General features: G+C 35.6%; 1 protein-coding gene across 3 annotated transcripts in view; it reads right to left on the bottom strand.

Annotated features, from left to right (window-relative positions):
* The window catches only part of CTNNA3 (catenin alpha 3), a 1,396,025-nt gene that overhangs the window by 408,480 nt on the left and 962,027 nt on the right, over positions 1–25,518 (bottom strand). For all 3 annotated transcript variants that reach the window (XM_079794118.1, XM_079794119.1, XM_079794120.1), the window contains one exon: positions 25,318–25,474. In XM_079794118.1, coding sequence (XP_079650244.1) covers positions 25,318–25,474 — 157 coding nt within the window. The remainder of the gene's footprint in view (positions 1–25,317; positions 25,475–25,518) is intronic.

Genomic DNA, 25,518 nt, shown 5'->3' with positions numbered 1-25,518 from the left:
TCAATTCATTATTTACTACAATTCAAAAAGTATATTAAAATTAATGAGAAATACTTTAAATTAAGACATAAATGATGAAAATTTTATACCTTTATAATCCTACATAATAAAATGGTAATATGTAAATTACCATCACTCCGCTACACCCACGATTGGGCCAGCAGGAGGTGCAGGGGGCGGGACTCAGGGTGGCCGGGGTAGCTGATTGGGCCAGCAGGACGCTGAGCTCGCGGCGCCAGTGGCGCCGAGCTCAGCGTCTATGTCATGGCTGCCCCGGAGGCTTTCGGAAGGCCTGGGGCACCGGCGGACAGACAGACAGCCGGCTCCCCCGCGATCAAAAGCCAAAGCGGGGGAGCTGTCTGTCTGCGCCGGCGCAAGGCCTTTCGAAAGCCTCCGCGGAGCTGGAGGCTTTCGGAAGGCCTGGGGCACCGGCGGACAGACAGACAGCCGGCTCCCCCGCGATCAAAAGCCAAAGCCGGGGAGCTGTCTGTCTGTCTGCGCCGGCACAAGGCCTTTCGAAAGCCTCCGCGGAGCTGGAGGCTTTCGGAAGGCCTGGGGCACCGGCGGACAGACAGACAGCCGGCTCCCCCGCGATCAAAAGCCAAAGCGGGGGAGCTGTCTGTCTGTCTGCGCCGGCGCAAGGCCTTTCGAAAGCCTCCGCCGCGCTGGAGGCTTTCGGAAGGCCTGGGGCACGGGCGGACAGACAGACAGCCGGCTCCCCCGCGATCAAAAGCCAAAGCGGGGGAGCTGTCTGTCTGTCTGCGCCGGCGCAAGGCCTTTCGAAAGCCTCCGCGGAGCTGGAGGCTTTCGGAAGGCCTGGGGCACCGGCGGACAGACAGACAGCTGGTGCACCAGGTGCATGATTAAATCATGCACTGGGCCTCTAGTATCAAATATTTCAATAATTAATGTGGTACTTTGGTTTGTTTAATTTCTCTTTCAGCACTTTTTAGTTCCAAATAATTATAGTTTCTTTCAGAAACATATTAAAACTGTTATTGTAATAAATATTTTGGAATGAAATAAAATTCGACACCTATGTTGAGCCCACACTATATGGTAGGTGTTGTACTAAAACAAGGGTATGGAGTCAAGGATACTAGTAAGTGTGATTCTTGTGATGGAGTTATTTAGATATGTTTTATCTCTGCATCATTTTTGTATATTGTTTGTCTCTTTTCAAAATATCTCATTGTGTTATCTTATTTGCCTTTCATGTGCTCTAGAAAATACTTACCTCAATACAACATTCTTCTTACACATTCAATTCAAGAGATCATTAAGAGAAAAACTTCAGCACAAGATAAAAAAAAAATTAAAAACTTAAACACACACACCAATACTTTCAATTTAGCCAAGATTATGTAAATTGCTCAGTAAACCTGAACTGGAATCTAATATCAATCTGGAAATGACAGGATAAAACTGGAGTTGATTTTAAAAACAATCCCAAATGGGAACTGGATATCTGTTTGAAGACAATTTTCATTTCAGAGCTATTTACTCCTTGTTTGAGTGAATAAAGTAGAGAAATTCAATTTCTCCACTATTTCAATAACTCATCTAGCTACAGTCTCACAGTTATAGTCATTTCAAAGCAGAATTCTGGAAGTGATGATATAAAACAGCATGTTCCTAACTGCATTTTTTTGCAACTTACTTACATAAATTGTATGGTTTTTACTTTTCTTGGGAATTCTGAAAAGAATGAAATTGCTTATTTACTAATTTAGATCTTCAAGCCCCTCCAATCAATTGTATATTTTCATGTCTATGTATTTATTCCAGTACTTGTCATTTTTAAAATTTATTTATTCATTCACACATTCATTTTAAATTTGTTTTCTTTATTGATTAAGGTATCACATATGTGTCCTTAGCTCCCCTTTTCCCCTCACCCCGCCCCCACGCATGCCCTCACCCCCCTGATGTCTGTGTCCATTGGCTAGGCTTATATACATGCAAACAAGTCCTTTGGTTGATCTCTCCCTTACCCCCACCCTCCCCTACCTTCCCTCTGAGATTTGATGGTCTGACCAATCCTGCACTGGAGCTATGTTAGTGGTAAACACAAATTTGTCCTCTGTGCTCAGAAATTTCACAATCACCCTAATGAATTTTATAACCCTTATATGTAGGCAGAAAAAAATAAATAATTTCTAAATGTAGTTAAGTTTTATTTCTGAAGCATGTCACAATCCTTTAATCTGATAGTAATACATGTAAAAAACAGACTTCTAATAAATTCATCAGTAAAAACTGACTGGTCTCAAAGCATGCACAGTGAATAAAGAAGGAAGAACACAAAAATTAGAAGATAAAAAAAATTCAATGTAATTCATGAAGTACATTGATCTATAGCCACCAACCACAGCTCTTCATTGTATAAGCTCATGGGCAAAATAAAAATATTCCTCCTCTGGCAATCTTCCATTTATATAGCATTAGTTATTTTGTACTAAATGACAAACTCAAATAGGATCTTTATTTGTTGTCCTTACCGCCCATGCCTCCATTCAGCCTTAAGAGGTGCATGGAGATGGAACCTACAGGATGCTGGAGTCATTGGTCGCTATCCTGAAGAAATTCTGAGGTTCATGGAATCCTTTTATACTTGTTGTAGATTTGCCCTTAAAATTACTCTAACACCGATGACCATTTCACACTCTCCACTCACCCTTAAAAATATTTAAAGGCAAACCTGATGGAATTAATGAAAATTGGTTTCCATTTCCAAAAAGTGTCCTAACTTAAAAACAAACAAAAACAATAACCCATAAAATAAGGCCTATTTGAAAATCTCATTATAATTTTTAAGACTACTCTAAATTCTTTGTTATCCTGTAATACAACTCTTCTTCCTCGTTTCACTCCATTAAATGACAGAAAGGGAAGGAACATGAGAGCCACTTCTCAAAAAAGCTAAATTTTCCTTGGAGCTGCTACAAGTACATTAGCTAACATCTTACAGTTGGCACCTTTGGAAACTAAGTTTTTAAAAAATTGTGTTGTTATGGAACTTGAGTTAATGGAATAAAAAAAAAAGGTTAGGTGCAAGACATTGCAGTATAACACTTGGAGAGGAAAAGCATGAAATGCCATTAAACTTTTTTTTTTCCGGTTTATTTTGCTCCCTCTAAAAGCAAACCACATTGCTCTGTTCACTTCAAAACATTCAAACAAATTACAACTACTCCAAAATTTCTTCCAGAAAGCAATTTCATTTTACATTTAAATAAAATTGAAAGTAACTAAAGAGGATAAATGAATGAATGGGTTTCAGAAAAGATTAGCTTTTTATTTTACACATTTGAAATTCATATATTTTAGATATAAAAAAAGAAAGAATAAATGAGAACCTCAAAATACACCTGAATATTGGGCAGTCCTACATTAGGAGAAACACCATGACTATGTGCAGCTTGTGAAACAGAGAAAGATATATAATCAGAAAATGTAGAATTGGCTGAAGAAAAGCTCTCATTAGGATGCAGAAAACTGTACAGATGGAACCTGAGAAATGGTGATACGACAAGATTAACTGCAATCTGCCTTCAGTTTTCACTTCTGTGTTTAAGTTTAGAAAATAAGCAAAAATATAGATTTTGTGAAGGAATATCTAAAAACAACTACAGGCCAATACTCTTTAAGAAGCTGGGTGACTATCTCATTAAAATCTCTAGGAAAAATATTAGGAATTAGCAAGGTAAGGGGCAGAAGCCAACATCATCCAGCATAGCCATTGGGGTCGGTAGGTGGGTAATAATTACCACCAATAGCAATAGTCAAAGTTTGTGCAGTTTGACTCTTCCCATAGGTCCAACACAAAATTATGTTTTAATAAGCTTTAAAATTATGTTTTAATAATTCTGCCACTCCTACAATAGATACTTATTAAATAAATACTTATTAGCAAGTAGTCACAAAATCATTCATTATAGCTCTTCTCTAAGTTGATGAAGTCAAATATCTGTCTTTTGAAGTAATAGGGCCATATCTTGCACAATGAGCCACTTGAAATAACTATAATACTAATCCAAAGAAATTATTCCATTACCTTTATAGTAATCACCAAGAACTTAGAAATCATCTTATATGCTTGGATGCAAGGTCATTTAGGGATCAAGCCTGGGTAGACATCCAGGTTATAGGTATCATGAATAAGCACAACATCCTAGCTAACACATGTATCTTGAATGCCATTTATTTCACTAGTGAGTGCCTACTCTCAAATCCATTAGACTAATGAACAAGCCACGAATTTTACCAATGAAAACCTATTTCTAACATTCATTTTGCTAATTTTAAAGACTTTGATGTTGATAAAAGATAATGAAAACAGAATGGCTTTTAGTAGCTCCTATGGAGTGATAGTTTCCCGATTAGAATTACAGTGTAAAGTCTTGATTAAACAATTATTGCCTCTATAGTATAGCATAAACCACTCACACCTAAATGTCACAATATGTCAACTGAAGAAAACTTAAAATTTATAGCCATTATAACAATGAAAGTAGAAAAATAACCATCTAATAAATTACTATGAATGAGTAACTGGCACACAAGGAAGGGGTCATATGAGTATTCATAGGGTCTAAATATTTTTTTAACTGAACCTCATACCAAAGTAGACAAAAGAAAGTGAAAAGGCTAGAGTGACAGAATTTAGAAGACACAAAACATATATAAAACATTTTACATGGGAACATATGACCGAAAAAGTAATTTCTTTAGGTATGTCAAGGGAGGGAGAGTAGCTAGACAACTAATGGGGATGGATCACTGAGAAACAAAGGTCATTTTCAAAGAAGAGAAGAGAGATCTCAGTCATCGTGGTTTATACAAGAAACATTAATTGGATTTTTAGACAAGATATGATAGAGGTATTGCAGAAAAGAGTGCTATGTTAGTAACATGTTCCAGATTGCATTGATAAACCAAGGTAGATCAACAGAACTGACTGGCATCTACCCAAAAGTTTGCAAAAATTCAGAGGTCATATTATCCAAGTTTTGCTCAGAAGCTGTTAACCTATCTTTATATATAATCAATGAGACACAGCAAAGGTAATTATCAACTCATCTCTTGTCCATAAACAGTTCATGAGAAGGTTTTGGTTAGTTTATTAAAATATTTACTTGGATGAAAATATAGTTAGAATGAATTGAAGGACAACTAAATACTCATGTATTCTGTATGACTCTGAAAATAGATGTTATGAAAGAAGGAAAATTTAAGAACGGCCAACTAGAGGAGTTACAAAAGTTATAAATAGAAGAAAAAATAAAGGTATGAAGAGTTAAAGATAATTACTCATGCTATTTCTTCTTCTTCATACTCTGCAACTTTATACATATACAGATAAAACTTCCTACATAAGACTTTCATAATGCTTTATGTACACATCTTATGAAAATGATGGAGAACTCTGTTGTACTGTGGTTCATTAAAATGCATTATTGTGTAAATAAGCATATTCCAATTCTGGTCTATTTCTGTGCCTCATTTTGTGGGGGTCTCTTTCCTGACTTTTGAGACAGTTATAACTTCTGAAGACTTCACCTTCTAACCTGTTAATTTTATATCTTTTAAGACATGTTAGGAATGTCTGCTATTTCATTTACAAAGAATATAAGTTATATAATGCTTACTCATATCATTTTGCATACATAAAATACTTCATATGTGTTTAATATCTATTTCAAGTTTGCAAGACACAAGTTTAGAAGGAATATGAAGGTAATCTTTAAAAATAGATGTGATGAAGATAAGACAAAACCTTGTTCACTCAATATGGAGTGCTTGAATCCTTTCAGCCTGAAGCAGATAATTTTTCAATATGTAAAAGGAAGTTTATCACAGTATAATATATATAAATACACATACAAAAATATATGCATACATATATATACATATGCTCAATGGAATCAATATGTAAGCTAATTTTTTGTAATCTTATATAGATTAAAAATGTAAACCTAAAGAATAATTTATATATATTCAAAACTATTGATAAGTGATTTATTATTAAGGAAACAGAAAATTTGGGGGATATATCTGTGGCATCATTAGGCCAATTTTCAAATGTCAGTTCTTTTATATAGATTAAATTCCTCTGCCAATTTGAACTCAAGCAGCACTGCTGTAGAAAATGAAATGCAAGCAAAATAGCATTTCCTAGTAGAAGTATGTGGGTAGTTCCATGTTTTTTTTGTTTGTTTGTGTGTGTGCGATTTTCCCTGGAAGCATGTATGTTGTTTCCACATTCTCTTTTCCTTGCCCCTTTGCATGAGGAAGCTTGTATGAAGATAGATGCCCCATCAGTATAGGTCTCTAAGTGTCTATCACATGCGGACACCTCTTGCTATTTTGCAACAAACAATGAATAAATAATGTAGGTGAGAAATAAACCTTTTCACTTTAATCTGCTGACATATTTCACTGTTTGCTACCAATGTATTACCTAGCTTGTCCTGCCTGATATAATTCCTCAAACCTTATGATGTTGTTATTTTGACATTTCTCTAAGCCCTCAAGGCTTCAAGCAAAGGGCTATGGGTAACAGAGAAGGGACAGGATTAAGGAACTGTTGGAGGACCTTGAACATCTCCAGGCATCCTCAAACTACGGCCCACGGGCCACATGCGGGTGTTTTTGCCGTTTTGTTTTTTTACTTCAAAATAAGATATGTGCAGTGTGCATAGGAATTTGTTCATAGTTGTTGTTTTTTTTAAACTATAGTCCAGCCCTCCAACGGTCTGAGGGACAGTGAACTGGCCCCCTGTTTAAAAAGTTTGAGGACCCCTGATAGACACTTCAACCATAAGCACTCCACTTTTACCTATTTTATATAAATAGTTACGCTATTCTCAGTCCCTTTCCCTCCACAAAAAAAATTGTGTACCTCTATTGCCAAGGGTCACTCATTAATTCCTATTTTAATCAGAATGCTAACTTGCACATCATTGTTTTTCTTCATAATAGCTTTGTGTTTTACTCCACACATATTTAATAAGGACCTACTGCATACAAACATGGGTCATGGGGTTTTGTGGGAAATATAAGAAGTAAAAGGTCACACTTTTTGTTTTCTAGAACTACATATTCTACTGTAAACGTTTATAAAATTTCTTTAAAATTTTCTCTAATTGGTATAGGAAAAGCCAGTTAATTTACCTTTAACATATTTATTTATTCTCAGGAGAATAAATGGGATTAAGTATAATGATCATTTAATTTTAAAAATTAATCTGCTCTGAAAGAAAGCTACATATTTTCCCGTGGGAAATAAATAATATCTTTAATCCCCTACTGAGATTTTTTATTTAGGAACTCTTTGGTTTGCTCTCTTGATAAACAGACATCCTTAAATGGATTTTAGAGCAAAATGTGTGTATTTGCCAAAGAGGTAAAAGGAGTTACAACAGCATTTCAAATGGCAGCCCAGTTTTGTTACAAGTAATTAAAAGAGCTATAAAAAATTCCCTCTCCCTCTCCCTCTCCCTCTCCCTCTCCCTCTCCCTCTCCCTCTCCCTCTCCCTCTCCCTCTCCCTCTCCCTCTCCCTCTCCCTCTCCCTCTCCCTCTCCCTCTCCCTCTCCCTCTCCCTCTCCCTCTTGTTATATAGCATTAATTATTTCATACTAAATGACAAACTCAAATAGGATCTTTATTTGTTGTCCTTACCGCCCATGCCTCCATTCAGCCTTAAGAGGTGCATGGAGATGGAACCTACAGGATGCTGGAGTCATTGGTCTCTATCCTGAAGAAATTCTGAGGTTCATGGAATCCTTTTATACTTGTTGTAGATTTGCCCTTAAAATTACTCTAACACCGATGACCATTTCACACTCTCCACTCACCCTTAAAAATATTTAAAGGCAAACCTGATGGAATTAGTGAAAATTGGTTTCCATTTCCAAAAAGTGTCCTAACTTAAAAACAAACAAAAACAATAACCCATAAAATAAGGTCTATTTGAAAATCTCATTAGAGGGAGAGGGAAAAGGAGAGGGAGAGGGAGAGGGAGAGGGAGAGGGAGAGGGAGAGGGAGAGGGAGAGGGAGAGGGAGAGGGAGAGGGAGAGGGAGAGGGAGAGGGAGAGGGAGAGGGAGAGGGAGAGAAACATCAACTATGAGAGAGAATCAGTCATTGGCTGCTTCCTGCACACCCCCTACTGGGGATCAAGCCCTCAACCTGGGCATGAGTCCTGACTGGGAATGGAACCAAGACATCCTGATTCATTGGTAGATGCTCAATCACTGAGCCACCCAGGCCCAGAAGTTCTCTGCTCTTTTAGACTGATAGCCTGTGTGCACCACAGAGGCCAACAGATAGCCCTCTGTCTTCCATCCCCAGCTACCACAGGAGCAGTTCTGGGATTGCAAGACAACTGAAAATTCCCTCCTTCAGGCAAAGGGCAGAAAACAGTATGGCTGTTAGCTGAATAATGCATGGTCTAGAAATTATAGAAAATAGAAGGTATATGAAACATTGCAACTAAAAAAAATTCAAGTATGGTATGATTCCAAAAGAATGGGATTTCTAATTTTGCTAACCCCTGTAAATATGAGAACACAAATGATTGCAAGGTGGTGTATCATGAGTACAAGGAGTGTCCACAATGCAGGTCTCTTTATTTTGAATGCCCTTTTTTCTTCCCCATTTTAGTCTTTTGAGTGAATTCCAGTCATCAAGTCCCACTTGAAATTCTACATTTTTTCTTTTCTTTTCTTTTTTGGAACTGCTTCCTAAACCACCCACCAGGAATCATTCTTATTCTCTCTCTGCTCATACTGGCCTCACTATAACATAGTTAGCCTTTAACGGTTCATCAGTTGTTTCACATGTATTAGCCTTTTCTCCCCAAACAGAAATTGATTTGTTAATTAGCACTGGCGAAGAAGTTGCAAAACCCTTTTTTCTACCTCTTTCAATGTTCCCCACAAGGATATGGTGACTGTACTAAGTAGCATGTAAATCCCTGTACACCATCCATTTCTGCATAATTCCCTTCATCTCAACCTCAGCAACCATAGCAAAAGAACACACCCTTTCTGTAGGGCGCTGGGTTCTTAGTAAATTCTCCATTTTCTTTGTTGTATATAATTATAAATTGTTTAAACTTTTATTTTGGAAGCATGCTGAAGTTTGACAATTGATGATAATTATCACCTATGTTTTCCTCATTTTTGAAAACTGGAACAGTGTTTACCTTCTTTAGTTCTTTAGCACTATGTTCATTCACTGTGGTCCTGTAAAAATTACCAAAGTAGTTCTACATCAACATCTGCCAGTTTCCTCAGATTTCTGGGATGTGATTTGCCGTGAACCCAGATAATAGGGTGGTGAAGGCCTGGGGAGTTGAGGGTAGGGATGGAAGGAGCAGGCTAGAAGGGGTCAATGGGGAAAATAAAGGGGACATATATAATACTTCCAACAATAAAGATTTAAAACAAAATAAAGCAGCTAGATACTTTTATTATACTACCAGTTGGGCTGTGATCCCCTTAGCCATATTTGTTATACCCCATCAAGATTAAAGATCATTCTCATTGACAGAGAAGGCTGAAGCAAAATAGGCGTTGAATGGCTCTTTGATTTTTCTCCCCGTGTCATCTGATTTCTCACCATCTGGCCTAACCAGTTGGGTTTATCCCTTCCTTGTTCTTCTTTGACATGAAAAGGGGAGTTTATGACTTGTGTTGAAAAAGGAATTGAAAATGACTGTGAACATACCAATTGTACTCAAAAGCACAGATTGTCCTTAGGGAAATATAGTGAGAATATTGCTAATTGCTAGATCAAATTATAAGACAAAAGGAGACAGGAATAAGGCAAAAAGATAAAATATTCATCTGGAACAATTAGAAGATCAAAGGTGACATAATTTTAAAACAGGAAGCTAATGTTCTAACCAAAGCATGTTTCATTCTTCAATTAATAATAATTCAGTGTGCTGAATTAAATAGCTTTATCATGTCAGTTTCATTTCTTTTGCAAAAGTACAATGAAAGACAGACCAAAGAGATGGGTGGTTTGCAACAAAGGCAATGCAATAACAAGAGCCTTGAAGAGCCTCTAAAACCGTAAGAGCAGTAAAAAATCCTTCTGATCCTTCAACCATCTGCTTCCCACAACAACTATTCTCAAAAGTTAAGAAAGCAGTAGTTTGCATATTCCTTGTCATTTAATTCAATTGGGAGTTTAAGTATTGGTGAATTTTCAACTTCACTTGACAATTTTACATTTTTTCCTTGGGTGTTGGTCATAAATACTATATTATTATTAATGTGACAACTTCTTTCACAGAGATCTGAAGACATAATTCGTTACCCAATAGCATCTCTAAATATTAAATAAAACCAGAATTTAAAAAGAACACAAAGGAAAACTATTTCCAATTATCCACTTGACAATAAAGCAGTAAAAAGCAGATACTGCCAGGCAGTATTCCAGTGTATTAGATGCTGGTTAATCCATACGCTTCCAGAGACAGTGGGAAACGTACTACAAATTCTAATATCATAAATCTCCTTTAGAATTTATGGTTCATAATTATTCTATTTGTACTAAAAATAGTCACAAGCATATTTCTATGATTTACACTTAAATCAACAAAGAAGTGTGACTTTGTGTAACAAGCCACCTAATGTAATCATCTTCCCACGCTCTTTCTTAAGATGGGTAGAAACAATGCAGAAGATAAAAGAAAAGAAATGATCCTATAAGACACAGAGACCCTTTAAAGATTTGTAAGTTAAGAAACAAGAAATGTAACAACTCTTATGTACAGAAGGAAGGAAAGTTCAAGACATTCATTTTTAAGTAACTTTGACTTAGGGTCAATGAATATGTTGAGAGAACCCTATTCCACAGTCATTCTGCTGTGCACTTTCAAAACCATTGCCTATTTAGTTTCAAAGATTAGCCTGTCAAGTAGGAATTATTAATCCCATTTACAGAAGAAGGAAGCAAATGATATTAAGGAATTTGTCCAAATCCAAATAACTGGTAAGTGAGAGATGGCCCACTATGAACTGTGATTTTCTTTGCAAGATGAGTTAGTGGAGCTATCATTCATTGCGTTGAATGGCAAAAGCTGAGGAGAAGGAATGAATGGTGTCCACATTCCATGCTTGCATCACCAATCCTCCAATCTGTAGCAAATATTTGCCATGCTATACTCCATTAGCTTCCAGTTAAACTGTATCTTATTTTATGGTATTGATATCAACATATTGGCCATAGTAGTACAGCATATGCCTACACTATGACTCAGGAAGATAACATAATTCCTTGGCCGGCCCTTAAACTTTCAGAGTTCTTTATCTATCCTACCACCTTAATAATCACATTCAAGGATCACGTCCCATTAGGAGAGATAATAAATCAAATTTTATTAAGAATAAGATTAATGACTATGAGGAAATTTGATATTAGAATGTATTTTTAAAAGCCATGATATGAACTTGAACTTGATGTGATCAATGAAACATAAGTTTAAAGAGACTAAGACTAAGCATGTTTATAAAATATTTAATTAGTATCTGAAGATACAGAGATCAATGTAGTAATTAATGACATAACCGTGATACCTTATATCTCACTAATCACTAATGGGATATAAAGGTACTTATGTTGGAAAATTCAACTAAAATTTATTTTAGAAGAAAGAACTGAAAGTTATTTTATTAAACTCATTTATAAGAGCTATTTCCGCTCTAACCGGTTTGGCTCAGTAGATAGAGTGTGGGCCTGGGGACTGAAGGGTCTCGAGTTCGATTCCGGTGAAGGGCATGTACCTTGGTTGCAGGCACATCCCCAGCAGGAGGTGTGCAGGAGGTAGCTGATCGATGTTTCTCTCTCATCAATGTTTCTAACTCTCTATCCCTCTCCCTTCCCCTCTGTAAAAAATCAATAAAATATCTTTTTCTTTAAAAAGCTATTTCTACCAGGCAGTAATGACAGATATTTTAAGAAACCTGTTAACAACTACCTAGCATACAGTGATAGATTTAAAAAAAAAAAGATCATTTGATTTTCCCCCTTTGTTTTCTATATTTTCATATCCTCCTTTAGTTAATTTGACTATTAGCTAAGGCATATATGTCATATATTTCATTATGAAAACCTTTTACTAAAGTCCACAGGAAATAGTTTTTGGTATTATCATATTTACCATGAAAATCATGCTAACACCAAAATATAAACCTTGATTTTTTTTTAACTCCATGGAATACTCTGGCGGGTTAGTAGATATGATAAGAAAATTGTTTTACTCTAATGTTTAAAATAAAACAAAATATAAGATATATGTACATAAAGTCTGACAATGAAGTGATTTCAAGTTTGACTAAATGACATAAACACTATTTTACTATAATAATTAAGAAACAAAGTACAAATATTCTTGTATGATCTATACCACAATTAAATTAAGTCATTTGACAAATCAAAAGATTCTTACAAAATTTCAGAGGCAACCTATTTTCAAAAATAAATGCTGTTTTGAAGGACAATAAAGACTGGAAGAATTGATACTATTAAAATGTCAATACTACCCAAAGTAATCCACATATTCAATGCAATTTCTTTCAAAATTCCAATGGCATATTTCACAGAACTAGAATAATTCTAAAATTTGTATGAAACCACAAAAGATCTTGAATAATCAAAGCAAACTTGATCATTTTACTTCTTCCTTTCTTATTTGGATGCCTTTTATTTCTTTTTCTTGCCTAATTACTGTGTCTAAGACTTCTAATGCTTCACTGAATAAATGTGGCAAGAGCAAAGATCCTTGTCTTGTTCCTGATCTTAAAGGAAAAGCTATTAGTTTTTATCATTGAATATGATGTTAGCAGTTAGTCTGTCATATATGGCCTTTATTATATTAAGATAAATCCCCCCTATGCCTACTTGGCTGAGAGTTTATATCAAAGTGGATGTTGAATTTTATCAAATGCTTTTCTGCATCTAATGAGATGACCATATTAATTTTTCCTTCATTTTATTGATGTGGTATATCACATTGATTGATATATGAATGTTGACTTATCCTTACATCCCAGGAAGAAGTCCTACTTGACTATGGTTTATGATTTTTTTAATGTCTTGTGAAATTAAATTTGCTAATATTTGTAGAGGATTTTAAAATCTATGTTCATGATTTTTTGTGACATTCTTGTACAGTTTTGGTATCAGGGTAATGCTGGATCTTAGAACAAGTGAGTCCTTGTCAGTCCTTTATGAGGGGGTTCTCTGTTTTCTACAGTTCTTTGGTTTTCCTGGACTTAACCCCTATTGGCTTTCAAAACCCAACAATTTGGGGTCTCCTCTTTCCAGTGCTGGATAGAGGGCCGGGGTGCCTGATGCCAGGCACAATTCCTTCACTCCTCGAGGAAGAGTTCTGTATTTTTTGGATCCCTCCTGTTTGTAGGTTGCAGTGGTGCCTCAGGTGGGGCCTGGGAAAGACTGTGTTTCTGCCTCCCCTATCCATCTCAATGTGTCTCTTTTATCTTTTGTTGTGGAGGTGTTCACCCAACTCTCAGGCCTTTTTCAGAGTAAATTATTCCATATGTAGCTCTAAATTTGTTGTATCCATGGGAGGAGGTGAATTCAGGGCCTTCCGCTACTGCCATCTTGAACTTGACCTGACCTAAAATGATCATTTAACAGGTACTGCACTTGTATTATGAAAACCTGAAATCCCAAAGCAACTTAACCCCTAAAAGAAAATCTGTAATCTAGGGGAAAATCATTCATAAAGTTATCAATAAATGGGTGTAAGCTATTAACTTATTTGTAAATACTTACTAGTTACATATTTTTAAAATTGTATGGAGAACCAGATTGAAATGTATTGTGCATCTTTAATTATTATAGAGATGAATAAATTAGATAATACTAAATATGAAATATGCTTTGAATCTTTGAATTAAGTTCTTAAGGTCCTTATAATGAGGTACTAAATGCCAATATACAAAATAGTGATCACAAATTTAAGTAACAATAAAACATAATGAGATTTTAAAGATTGGCTTAGCTGATAGAAAGATAACCTTGGTGTCTTGCCATATAAACTATTTCACCACACTGTACTGGCATCCAAGGGCTTGTTTCCTCCATTAGACTATACATCCCTGTAGATAAGTTCAATGTGTCTTATTCACCTGTATCACTAGCGTGATGGAAATGGCTCACAAACATTTGCTAACTAACACAGTAAACAGTTAATACCTAAGTGTTCATAGTGTGCTTGCTTAAAGGATGTTATTCCTCCATCATTTGCTTCACAATTGCTAAAAGGATAGTAACACAGAATAGCATTTAAATCTTATTATCATTGCCCCTGTGGGAAACGTTCACCTTTAGGCCTGAATTTTCATATACCCAGAGTGAGAAGAACTAGTGCCTGAGGCAGGACCTGATTATGAGGATGCTCTAGATCTCCAAATCCAATATAAGTAAAATGTCTGTCATGCAGATTTGCTCACCAGGAGGCAAGGGCTTTCATCAAAATCCATAGTAAAAGGAAAATTGTAAAATCCTAGGAAAGGTTACACAGGGGACTTCAATTATACATGTAATATCAAGTATGACAAAAGTTAAGGTTTGGTGAATCTTCATGGTAAGATTAAATTGTTTATTATTCTATCCACTAGAGGCCCAGTGCACAAAATTCATGCACTTGGAGGCGAGAGGGGTCCCTCAGCCCGGACTTCACCTTCTCGCAGTCCGAGAGCCCTCAGGGGATATCCGACTGATGGATTAGGCCTGCTCCCTATAGGAGCCATCAGTCGGACATCCTTAGTGCTGCCGTGGAGGTGGGAGAGGCTCCCACCACCGTTGCTGTGCTAGCCAGCCATGAGCCTGGCTTCTGGCTGAGTGGTGCTCCCCCTGTGGGAGCACACTGATCACCAGGGGACAGCTCCTGCATTGAGCGTGTGTCCCCTGCTGGTCAGTGTGTGTCATAGTGAACAATCATTCTGCTGTTCAGTCAATTTGCATATTAGCCTTTTATTATATAGGATTCTACTCTTTGGATGCTTGAAATATTTTATAGTAAAAATATTTTTTTTTTAGAAACTAGCCATTCTTTTCCTACCTTCACCCACAAAACAAGGGTAAAAAATGACATAAAAATCTTACAAAATATTATTTCATCAGAGTCTGATCCTGGGTGATAAAGGTTTAGGAACTTTCACCTTCACAAAGCATTTTCTTAAACTATATTGCTAATTCACAATCAAGTTCAAGAATACTGGATAATCACCATTACTTGGTGAGTTTTAGGTACTGATATAGTTTTATCTGGGAAGAGCACTCTGTTATTCCAGGCACATAACCAACCACACTGCCTGTCTTTGTATCTTGAGATTTAATTCTCCTGTTCACTACATCTCTTTAAAAAGCATAAATCCTAACATAATAAAATATAGAAAATAATCTATTTCAATAATAATGCATCCTATTTTTCATCAGCTTTTGTTCTATTATTTTCAAAGAATAAAGCATTGCAAATAAAATTTAAGTCTAATATGTACAATCAGCCCCATGGAGCTCTCTCCCTCTCCAGAGCTAATCCCAGGAATGTATTTGTTACATAAGACATTTATGGCATTCTACTATTCTTATTGCTCTAAAACTTGCTAAGTTACTCAACATTGCTTTTTAAAATCTGTCATATTAACATGTAAAACACATTTATTTGTTTTAACTACTATGTTTGCTGCTATTTATTCATTCTCCTACTGATGGATGTTTATATTATATCCAGCTTTCACTATTTTAAAAAAATACCATAGTGATCATACTTGTACAAGCCTTCTATATGAATATGTACACAAGTTTTTTTCAATACATATAGAAGGATATTTGTTGCAAAATAATCTAGGTAGCACATATTGCTATTTTGTTCTTCAAAGAGATAAAACAATTTATACATTCCATGAAGCAGCATATAAGAGTTATTATTTTACTACATTTTGTCTAATATTTGGCATTATTATAATTCTAAATTTTTAATATATGATAATTATATACCATAGTTTTTAAGGTAATTATTCAGTCATTTTGATAAACTATAGTGTGCTACTGAGATAGATTTGACAAAGTAGTTCTTCTAAAGACATTTATTTTTCTCATACCTAGTTTAAATTTTAACAGTAGTCCCTGCCAGTGTAGTTCAGCAGTTGAATATAGACCCAGGAACCAGAAAGTCACTGGTTTGATTCCTGGTCAGGGCCTGGGTTGCAGGTTTGTTCTCCAGTAGCGGGTGTGCAGGAGGCAGCCAATTGATCAATGATTCCTCTCTCATTGATTTTCTCTCTTTCTCTTCCTCTCTTTCTAAAACTCAATAAAAACATATTTAAAAAAATAATTTTAACAATGGCCTCCCAGTGAAATGATGTTAGTAAGAACGTCTATCTTTTACTGGGCCACTTTGTATGTCCTAGATACCATTCAATGCATTTTAAATACATCATCGTATTTAATTCTTTCAATCATGCAAGAATGGCTCTATGAGAGCAAGGGACTTTTTTCTGTTCTAAGCAGTCCTATCACCTAGTAGGTACTCAGTAAATATTTGTTAAATAAATGAATAAACATGTCTTAGTCCATTCAGGCTGCTATAACAATAACACAGAATGGATAGTTTATAAACAACATAAATTTATTTTTCACTGTTCAGAGGGCTGGGAAGTCCAAGATCAAGGCACCAGTACAGCTGTGATCTGGGGGAGCCCTCTTCATGGTTAACATCTGGTGGGCTTCTCACTCTGTTCTTATACTGTGGAAGGGGCAAGGGCAGTGGTTGGCAAACTCATTAGTCAACAGAGCCAAATATAAACAGTACAACGATTGAAATTTCTTTTGAGAGCCAAATTTTTTAAACTTAAACTTCTTCTAATGCCATTTCTTCAAAATAGACTCACCCAGGCTGTGGTATTTTGTGGAAGAGCCACACTCAAGGGGCCAAAGAGCCGCATGTGGCTCGCGAGCCGCAGTTTGCCGACCACGGGGCTAGGGATCTCTGAAGGATCTCTTTTATAAGAACCTAATTTTATTCATGAGGATTCCACCCTCCTGACCTAAGCACCTCCCAAGGGTCCTACCTTTTAATACTTTCATATTGGACACTAGGGTTTCAACATGTGAATTTGAGGTGGATGCAAACATTTAGACCATAGCAAAATGATATTGTTATTAACATTTTACAGAATGGCATTTAGTGAGTCAATGGTTAATTTATTTCCCAAAGATGATAGAACTGTTAAGAAATGGCAGACTTTTAAATATTAAGCACTTACACCCCTCCAATCTACTCTTTCTGAGCTTCCCTAGAGATAGAATCCATTGTCTTGATGTTTAATATCTGAGTTCTTTTAATGGTGAAATTTCAGTAAGAATGACAAAATTATGCTTTTGTGAGAATGTAATTCTTAGCTGCCATTCTTGAATATGCATAGAACTAGAGGCCCGATGCATGAAGATTCGTGCAAGAAAGGCCTTCCTTCCCCTGGCTGCCAGCACCACCTTTGCTCTGGCTGGAGCTGCCTTCCGCCTCTTGCCTTGTTACATCAATTTGCATATTCCCTCCTTATTGGCTATGGGCACTGCCATCTTTGTCACGGAGTTACAGTCAATTTGCATATTCCATCTTTATTAGATAGGATGTTCACAGCACAGGCTCTAGAACCACTCTGTAAGCAGAGGGTTCTATTGTTCTGTTAAAATGTCCCAGGATGCTATCAAAGTCCCTAAATCTATGCCAACACACACTTGCAAGCTCATATACATGGCTTCATACTTCCAGATCTTGTATCTGCACCTGCATGAGTAGCCCAAGAGATGCTTCATTTTAGGCCCAATGGAAAACCTTTGGCATGTAGGTAGGGATCATCCTGCTTTTTCTGCCTAAAAACTCTTTATCTCTAGCTGAAGTGTTTGGTCTTTCAGAATGCTCAGAAGCATGTCTTGGCCTTATTCCTAGGTGGGGGAATATTGTATGGTAAGAAGAAACTTTCCTTTTAATCTCTCATCTAATCTATAAAATGTCTGGCCAGTGTGGTTCAGTGATTCAGCATCAACCTATGAGCCAGGAGGTCACAGTTGGATTCCTGGTCAGGGCACAATCCCCAGGTTGCAGGCTCAATCCCCAGTAGGGGGCTCTTAGGAGTCAGTTGAGCAATGATTCTCTCTCATCATTGATGTTTCTGTCTCACTCTCCCCCTCTCGCTTCCTCTCTAAAATCAATAAAAATATATTTAAAAAAAGAATAAAATGCCCTGCAGGATTCACCATGTTAAGACTTTTTATTTATCCAAATTACACTGATTAAATGCATGAACTTAGAGTTGACACACTGCCCAGAATTAATTAAATTTAAATGCAATTATGAGACTCACTTTGAGTCTTTGTTTTTGTTGAAAGTTTCTCTCAATATATCTGTCTATGGCAAGCAATATGGTTATTAATACTGTATATACTCACTGAGATAATTTTTAAAACTTTTTATAAAATATCTATTTTATCATTCATAGCCTTTGTAAGTACATAACTTACAAAGTACATCTGCAAAATTTAAGAATTATTTATTATCTTTTTATACAAGACTAAAATACAAGCCCTGTGTGCTATTAATTTTATCAGTGAGATTATTGATGATTATGCCAGCTTTACCTTAAAGTTCTGTTAAAAATTCTCAACTCTGACTGATTTTGAAAAAGTTTAGAAAATAAGGACTTCTAATTATGGCTTTTCTCAAGATCCAATCTATAATATTCAAACAACAGTCCTGCAGTATACCTATTGTTCATTCAAATGAGGGCATCCTGAGTGAACTTGCCTGTTAGTACACGAAATGCTGCATGATAAATATCAGTTCACATGCCCAAACTACTCTTCAGTCATGTAAGTACAGGCAGTAATTCAAAACATAATTACCAATAGAGCAACAATGGATTGCTTTAGGGAAGCCTACTCAATCATTTTTGAATGCACACTCTCTCCCTGTCTTTCCATGACTTATGTAAAGCTGTGTGTATAATTTCTCTGCAGTCTCCACAATGATCACTGAGCCATATACTACCACATTAAAATGTAAATGTAATCACAGAGAAGGCAGAAAACGACCTTACAACCACGAGACTGCCTCTTCAATTGAGCCAATGGCACAGCAGATCCTGGCTGCAGGTCATCACTGGACTCTCCTGATGAAGAGCTTCTTTTCTTGGTAAATGGACACCTGGGTTACTCAGCCTGAGCTAGGTTTAGGTCATCACACTGGCTCTCCCCTCATCTTCCTATTGTCATATCTTGGATGTGCCAGTCTTATGTTTTAGTTTCTTGGAGGTGGGGTTGAGAAAGTGAGGGAACACCTGCTTTATATTGAGTTTATTTTCACTTCCAAGAGCAATTAAAGCATTACTGAGCAATACACTATCTACTCCTATCAGAATGGTTTTCAGTACTCTATGACACTTCTCGTCAAAATTTTAGACCATTTACATTCTCTTACAAATGTTCAAGGCTTTATATAATGGCACTTGTTGACTTCTGAGCCCAGTACCAATCCAGATGTACCCTCTGTTCCTGAAGTACTGGCCAACTGGCTGTCTCTCAAACACAGTGCACTTTCACATGCTTTTATCTTTCTGTGATGCCATTCCAATTTTCTCAAGGTTTAATTCAACAATTCAGTTCAACCACTATCTACTTTAACCACTATGCTTCTGCCGATACCTGGCATTCCAGCAGCATTCATTGCACAGCATTTTGATTATATGGCTATTATAATTCTTTGGAAACTGCTTTATATACACTAGATTATGAGTTCTCTGAAAGCAAGCATGATGCCTTTTCCTCTTTTACATCCTCCCCCATTTCCTAGCATGTTGACTTGCCTATAGTTGATATTCAATACACTTATAACAATTTATTATTGCAGAATATGATTTCAAATCTCAATTTTAAAAGAATGCATCTGAATATTGAAATGCTCCATGCCTTGATGCCTTTAATCAACTAACATTTCAAGTAGGTGTATGTTGAAGAGATATATAAATCAATGCATATAATAATTAGTTACAATTATATTATATAATTTATCTTTGCATAGATATGTACTGTATTGGTCATCTTTTATCCCAACACCTATTCCATAAACATTAAGTTGGAATTTAATAGTACTCAGCATATGGGCAATAAATTTAAAAGTTTAATCTTTCTAATACTATTATGTGTTTATTTGGTACTAAGGTAGAAAAAATATTGAAAATCTATTGATTTTAATTTTCCTTTGTTAAATGACTTATATATAACTTTGTAGAAGCCAAAGACCATGTTCACTACAATGTCATGAACACAGAGGCTTTTGTTAGTGAATTTTTGATGACAGTACCAGTTATCTTTGTGTCACTAAGTCAAGGTCATAGGACATTGTGAAAATTAATGATTGAAGTTATTTGTCATAATTTGAAGATTTTAAAAAATATTAATTCCAGGCTGAAGACAGTTAATGAAAGCATAATACATAAACCCCCAAAATTAATCTTGCAAATTACCTATTGAAAGCCTTCAAGAAAAATTCTGGAAGCAGGAGGTTCAATTAGAAAGATTATATGGCAATTCAAGTAAGAGATAATGGATTGACCTGGAATAATAGCAGTGGATATAGAGGAAAGTGGACATAAAGAGAAATTTAGAACAAGGAATAAAAATCCTCAAGCATCCTCCAATATTATAATTCACTGAGAATCAATATGATGGTATCTTTAAAGTGAAAACACCCTTTACAATAAGGGAATAGTCATGCTAATTCTAATCAATAAATGGGCAATCTCTCTTTTAAAAAATTCCAAACTATGCCAGTGGCTTTCTCCATTCATCCTGTGATCCCCTCTCTCCAATAATCCCCATTCTCACAGCTCCCTTGCAAGTTATCTCTTCTAGTAACTCTTACTCATTATTAAATCGCCAATACCAGTCATAGTGTTCAGCACTTAAAATTATGCAACACCTTTTAATTAATAAAAGAAGGAATAAAGTTTTTTAAAGGGCAAATATTCACCAACCTTCATATATCATTAGTTCTTAGCAATTGTTCAATAGTTCTTATGGTCCGAATCATTCTCTCTTCTATCAAAGTTCACTTCTTCTAAATTCATTTATTTGATATTATTGTTCACCATGAGTCAATTAATTCAATGGTCCAAGAAGCTGATGCATATGTTAATATGTTACTTCTTCCAAATTTGTGTCTTAAACAGAGGTATGAAATGTTTTTTATATTCCCAAATGCATTACTAATGGTGGAGACTTCAGGCAGCAGGGCAGGCTGAAAAGACAGAGCTTCTTAAATCTCATCACATAGATATCTCTTCTGTCTGTACAGAAGATAGACTCTGATGTAGTCAAAGAATCTTCAGACTAGAGATTTTCTGACAGGTGTTTTGTTACATGCATTTTCAGAGAGTGATAAAAAGCATAGTGAATGATGTGGGGATAAGCTCCATCATCAGTGATGAAACACAAAGTTTGGGGACCAATGCCTTTTGAAGATTTTTTTCTAATTACTGGTGGAATGACAGTGACATAAATAACACGAAACCATAAAAAGCCTCTTGCACAACTGAATGTCAGAGAACAGTTTTCCAAAAATCTCTTTGCTTTTGCAAGTAGATATAGATTTACTTTTTCATTATAATTTTATATATAAAGCTTAAAAAGATTTAATAAATTGGTGAGGTGGCTATATTCCTTATTATTTTCAAGAAAGAACTAGTTGTGCTTTTATTTGGAGTTCTCTACATATAGCAGAGAACAAAAAAATCCCCCAATGGCTTCTGAATATTGGCATTGTGATTGTGTATCATGAGAAATTTGGTGATTATATAAATATACAATTTTTAAATCATCGATGATATTTCTATATTTGAAATAGATAAATAAAAGACAATTGGTATCAAAAGTACCCTTATTTCAAGAGCCTCTCGTCAATATTGGACAATCTAAAACATTATTATAAGGTAAACATTTTATCAGTGTGATTTCTACCTTTTCTAATGACAATGAAATAATGAAGTCTAAGAATATTTTCTCACTAATTTTAAGCTGTCATTTTGGTCGATATTTTAATGTGGAGAGCTGGTGTTCTGAGAATCCACAAATTTTTATAACTGACTCAGGAGAAAAGTAGAAGTATTTTTGGGACCCTTATTCTTTACTTATATGTAAAAACAGAATGGAGTATTTCTATCTACTGAAAGAAAGCCCATGAAAAAAAAGAATGTTTATAAAATTTGAAAACATTCTATTTTTCTAGGTAATTCACAATTTAGATGCTCTATGAATTAACTTGTTTGTTTTTCTACCTGGAAAATTGCAGAACCAGATGTCTGTGAATACAAACATGTGATAAAAGATCATTATACAGTAGTACCTGAAAAGTCATTCACTGCTGATCACATCTGCAACTTTTTCTAAGAAAATCTGCACTACCAGCTTGTGGCAGCCCCATCAAAGAAATTTGAACTGTAATTAGCCAAGTGAAAAAAAGGTAACCCATCCATTGGTTGGCCTCTGGTCTTAGACGTAGGACTTCTAGCCTGGTCCTAAGGATCTAGCCATAGAACTAAAAAGATATTTGGACCCAGATATATTCTTTCTTATTTATTTGGGAAGATTTTGAGAGAAGATGCATGCCATTTTCTGTAGGAACAGAAGTTGAAAAGTTATGATGTAACAAAAAACACCACTGGAGCTCAGGCTAAATACAAGGTAAGTTAATGAAGGCACAGAAATCTGATAAAGCAATGGATGCCACTCAGTGTTTGGGACAAACATATTTTGTTCTTTAGTCAAGAGCCATTTTTTCCTTCTTTTCTGCAGATAAACTTTTGATGTTGTTTGTATAGTAAGTGACTAGTCAGGAAGGTTGAATTATGACTGGTATAAGCCCAGTGGTATGCTAGAATCTGTTTATACCAGGTCACAAGAGCTGTTTTTATGTACTTCTTCCCAGTTCAGAGTTCAATGACATCACATTGGTTGCTTGATAATTGCCAACATGGGAGTATTTATGCCACAGAAATCAGCAAATGCTACAAATTAGGATACCACTCTCTCTGGTCCCCAGTCATGTGGTTTAACCACGTATCAGCACTCTAAGTCCATCATGGGAATCACATTTGCTTTTGCTCGTGATTGGTCCAGGAGAAGGTAGAGGACGAATCAAATTCTGACCTATAACAAGTATGAGAAAGTCTTATGGAAGGCATCTGGGAAGGATTTCCTTCTTGACAGGTTCAAGCCAACAATCCACTTTTCTTCCTGTTTTAGGTAGATTGTGTAATGCTCTGAGGTATAATGCTTTGAGATTCAACCATGAGGGAAGCTCAATAGAATCCAGCGATGCCTACATAGGTCATTAATAACCTTAAACCACTACCAACTAGAGTATCCAAAAACCAGCAAAGTAGAAACAGTCCACCCCAGTATAGAAAATAATGGTGTGCATCTCTATAGAGAATTTAAAAACAATAATGAAACAACTACATATTAATCCATTTCTTATTACTACCCTGTACAAATAATTCTAAATAATGTTAGTGATAAGATACTCCCCCCACATGGACTATTCCTATCCAAGTTTTCTGTTATTCTAGGGCTAGTAAGTCTAGAATCAACTACCTTAAACATCTAGTTACATGAAAGGAAGGTTTTATTCTGTAAGCAACTTTCATATGAGTTTTCTGTTACATGCAGGCAAAATACTCTGAAACTCTGAAGCTGTTTATGGAAAGTAGCACACTGTGAAGGTTGCTAGGTCAGGTGAATCTAGCACTGAAAAGCAAAACCATGGGTTCCTACTCTAAGGACCCAAGGAGTAACTTAGACCCCGGCCTCTCTAATTATGCAAGACCTGGCCAATTACGGTTCCTGTTCTTGTGTGTTCAGGAGACTCTCCCTGTTGGGCCATCAGTATACCAATAAAAGTGCCTTTACATCAAGTAGCATCAGCAGGTTCCTTTCATTGTAACCAAAAGAACTACCTGAAAAAAAGAACCTAGCACTGAACAACATTCTATGTTTAACATAGCATGTTCATAACAATAAAATTACAATTTATCTAAATGGTAACAAAATGAGAAAAAATGAATGATTTTTGATGTTATATACTAATGTGGGAAAATTCAGCCAAATATTATGTGTAAAAAGGCAAATAATTTATATGATGGATGGACATAAATCAGATATCAGTGTTTGTTGTTTCTGAATAGTGGAAACAAGGGATGTTAATATTTTCTCCCATACATTTTCTATTATTTGCAAAGTTTTTCACTCTACAGAAATAAACCAATTTTAAAATAATTAGTACACATTTTCTTTTCATTATGGAATATTGAAAACACACTAGGTTTCTGAAACTACTGTTCAGAATGAATATATATATATATATATATATATATATATATATACACACATATACACACAGGTAAAAGTAATGAGTTCAATAAGTTAGACAAAATACATTGGAAAACTTTAAAAAGATAAAATGATGTTAGAAATTTATAAGAATTTGCTTTATAAAAAAGCATGTTATCACATCTCAAGGAAATCTCTTTCTCAAAAAAATGTATAATTCATTTTAAGGAGAGGCTTAATTTTTATGAGAATGAAAACAACAAAAAAGCCTTTAGTTCTTTGCTGTTAGAACAGTATAATCAAATCTGAGTTATGCTTCTGAGGATATGGCTTTATGAGATTAATTTCACAATCCTGTGGTGAGAATCATCCTGGTGAGAATCACCTGGGCTTGGCCTGGACTCTCACGCCTCTCTGTTCCTGATGTAGTCAGATGCTTATACTTGTTTATTTGATCCTTTACATCACCATTATTTAAACATATACACTGGTAGTTGAAGTACACATTGCATATCAAATATATAATATATATATTAGTATACACATTTTTTTCTGAGTGTAGAAATATTTTGGTTGGAAAAGAAATGCAGGGAAATCAAGACCCATCAATATTTTAAAGAAGAGAAACTGATGATTTATTTGAAAACAAAACAAAACAGGATATGCCTAAGAATTCCACCTACTATTTTTAATTATGCTTTGTTCAAGAATAGACGTTTCTTTTAGGATCACAAGGCATGAGACTTATTACTAAGAATAGATCATACGTAGCAGCACTTGGCAATAACAATGTCTCATTATATTACATAAATTTAATTAGACGCAGTATTTTTCTGGTTCAGAAAACTGACTAGAGCAAATGTATAAATTAAAAAATCAAAAACTTACCAGATACAGCAAGGAAATCATCAATGCTTGTAATGTCATCTACAGCTTCTGTGAGGACATGGATATGATTCTCCCACATGCACTTGTACATTTCCATGGTTTTTTTGACCACTTGACTTTTGGGTCTTGCAGCCAAAGCAAGTGCAGCATTAATAACCTGTAAAGATGTGGAATGTTCACATAGTGATTTCTTTGGGAACA

The sequence above is a fragment of the Cnephaeus nilssonii genome (genome assembly GCF_951640355.1).
Source record: "Cnephaeus nilssonii genome assembly, chromosome: 16".
NCBI classification, from domain to species: domain Eukaryota; kingdom Metazoa; phylum Chordata; class Mammalia; order Chiroptera; family Vespertilionidae; genus Cnephaeus; species Cnephaeus nilssonii.
The sequence above is the reverse complement of the archived record's forward strand: the minus strand, read 5'-3'. Positions and strand labels throughout refer to the sequence as shown.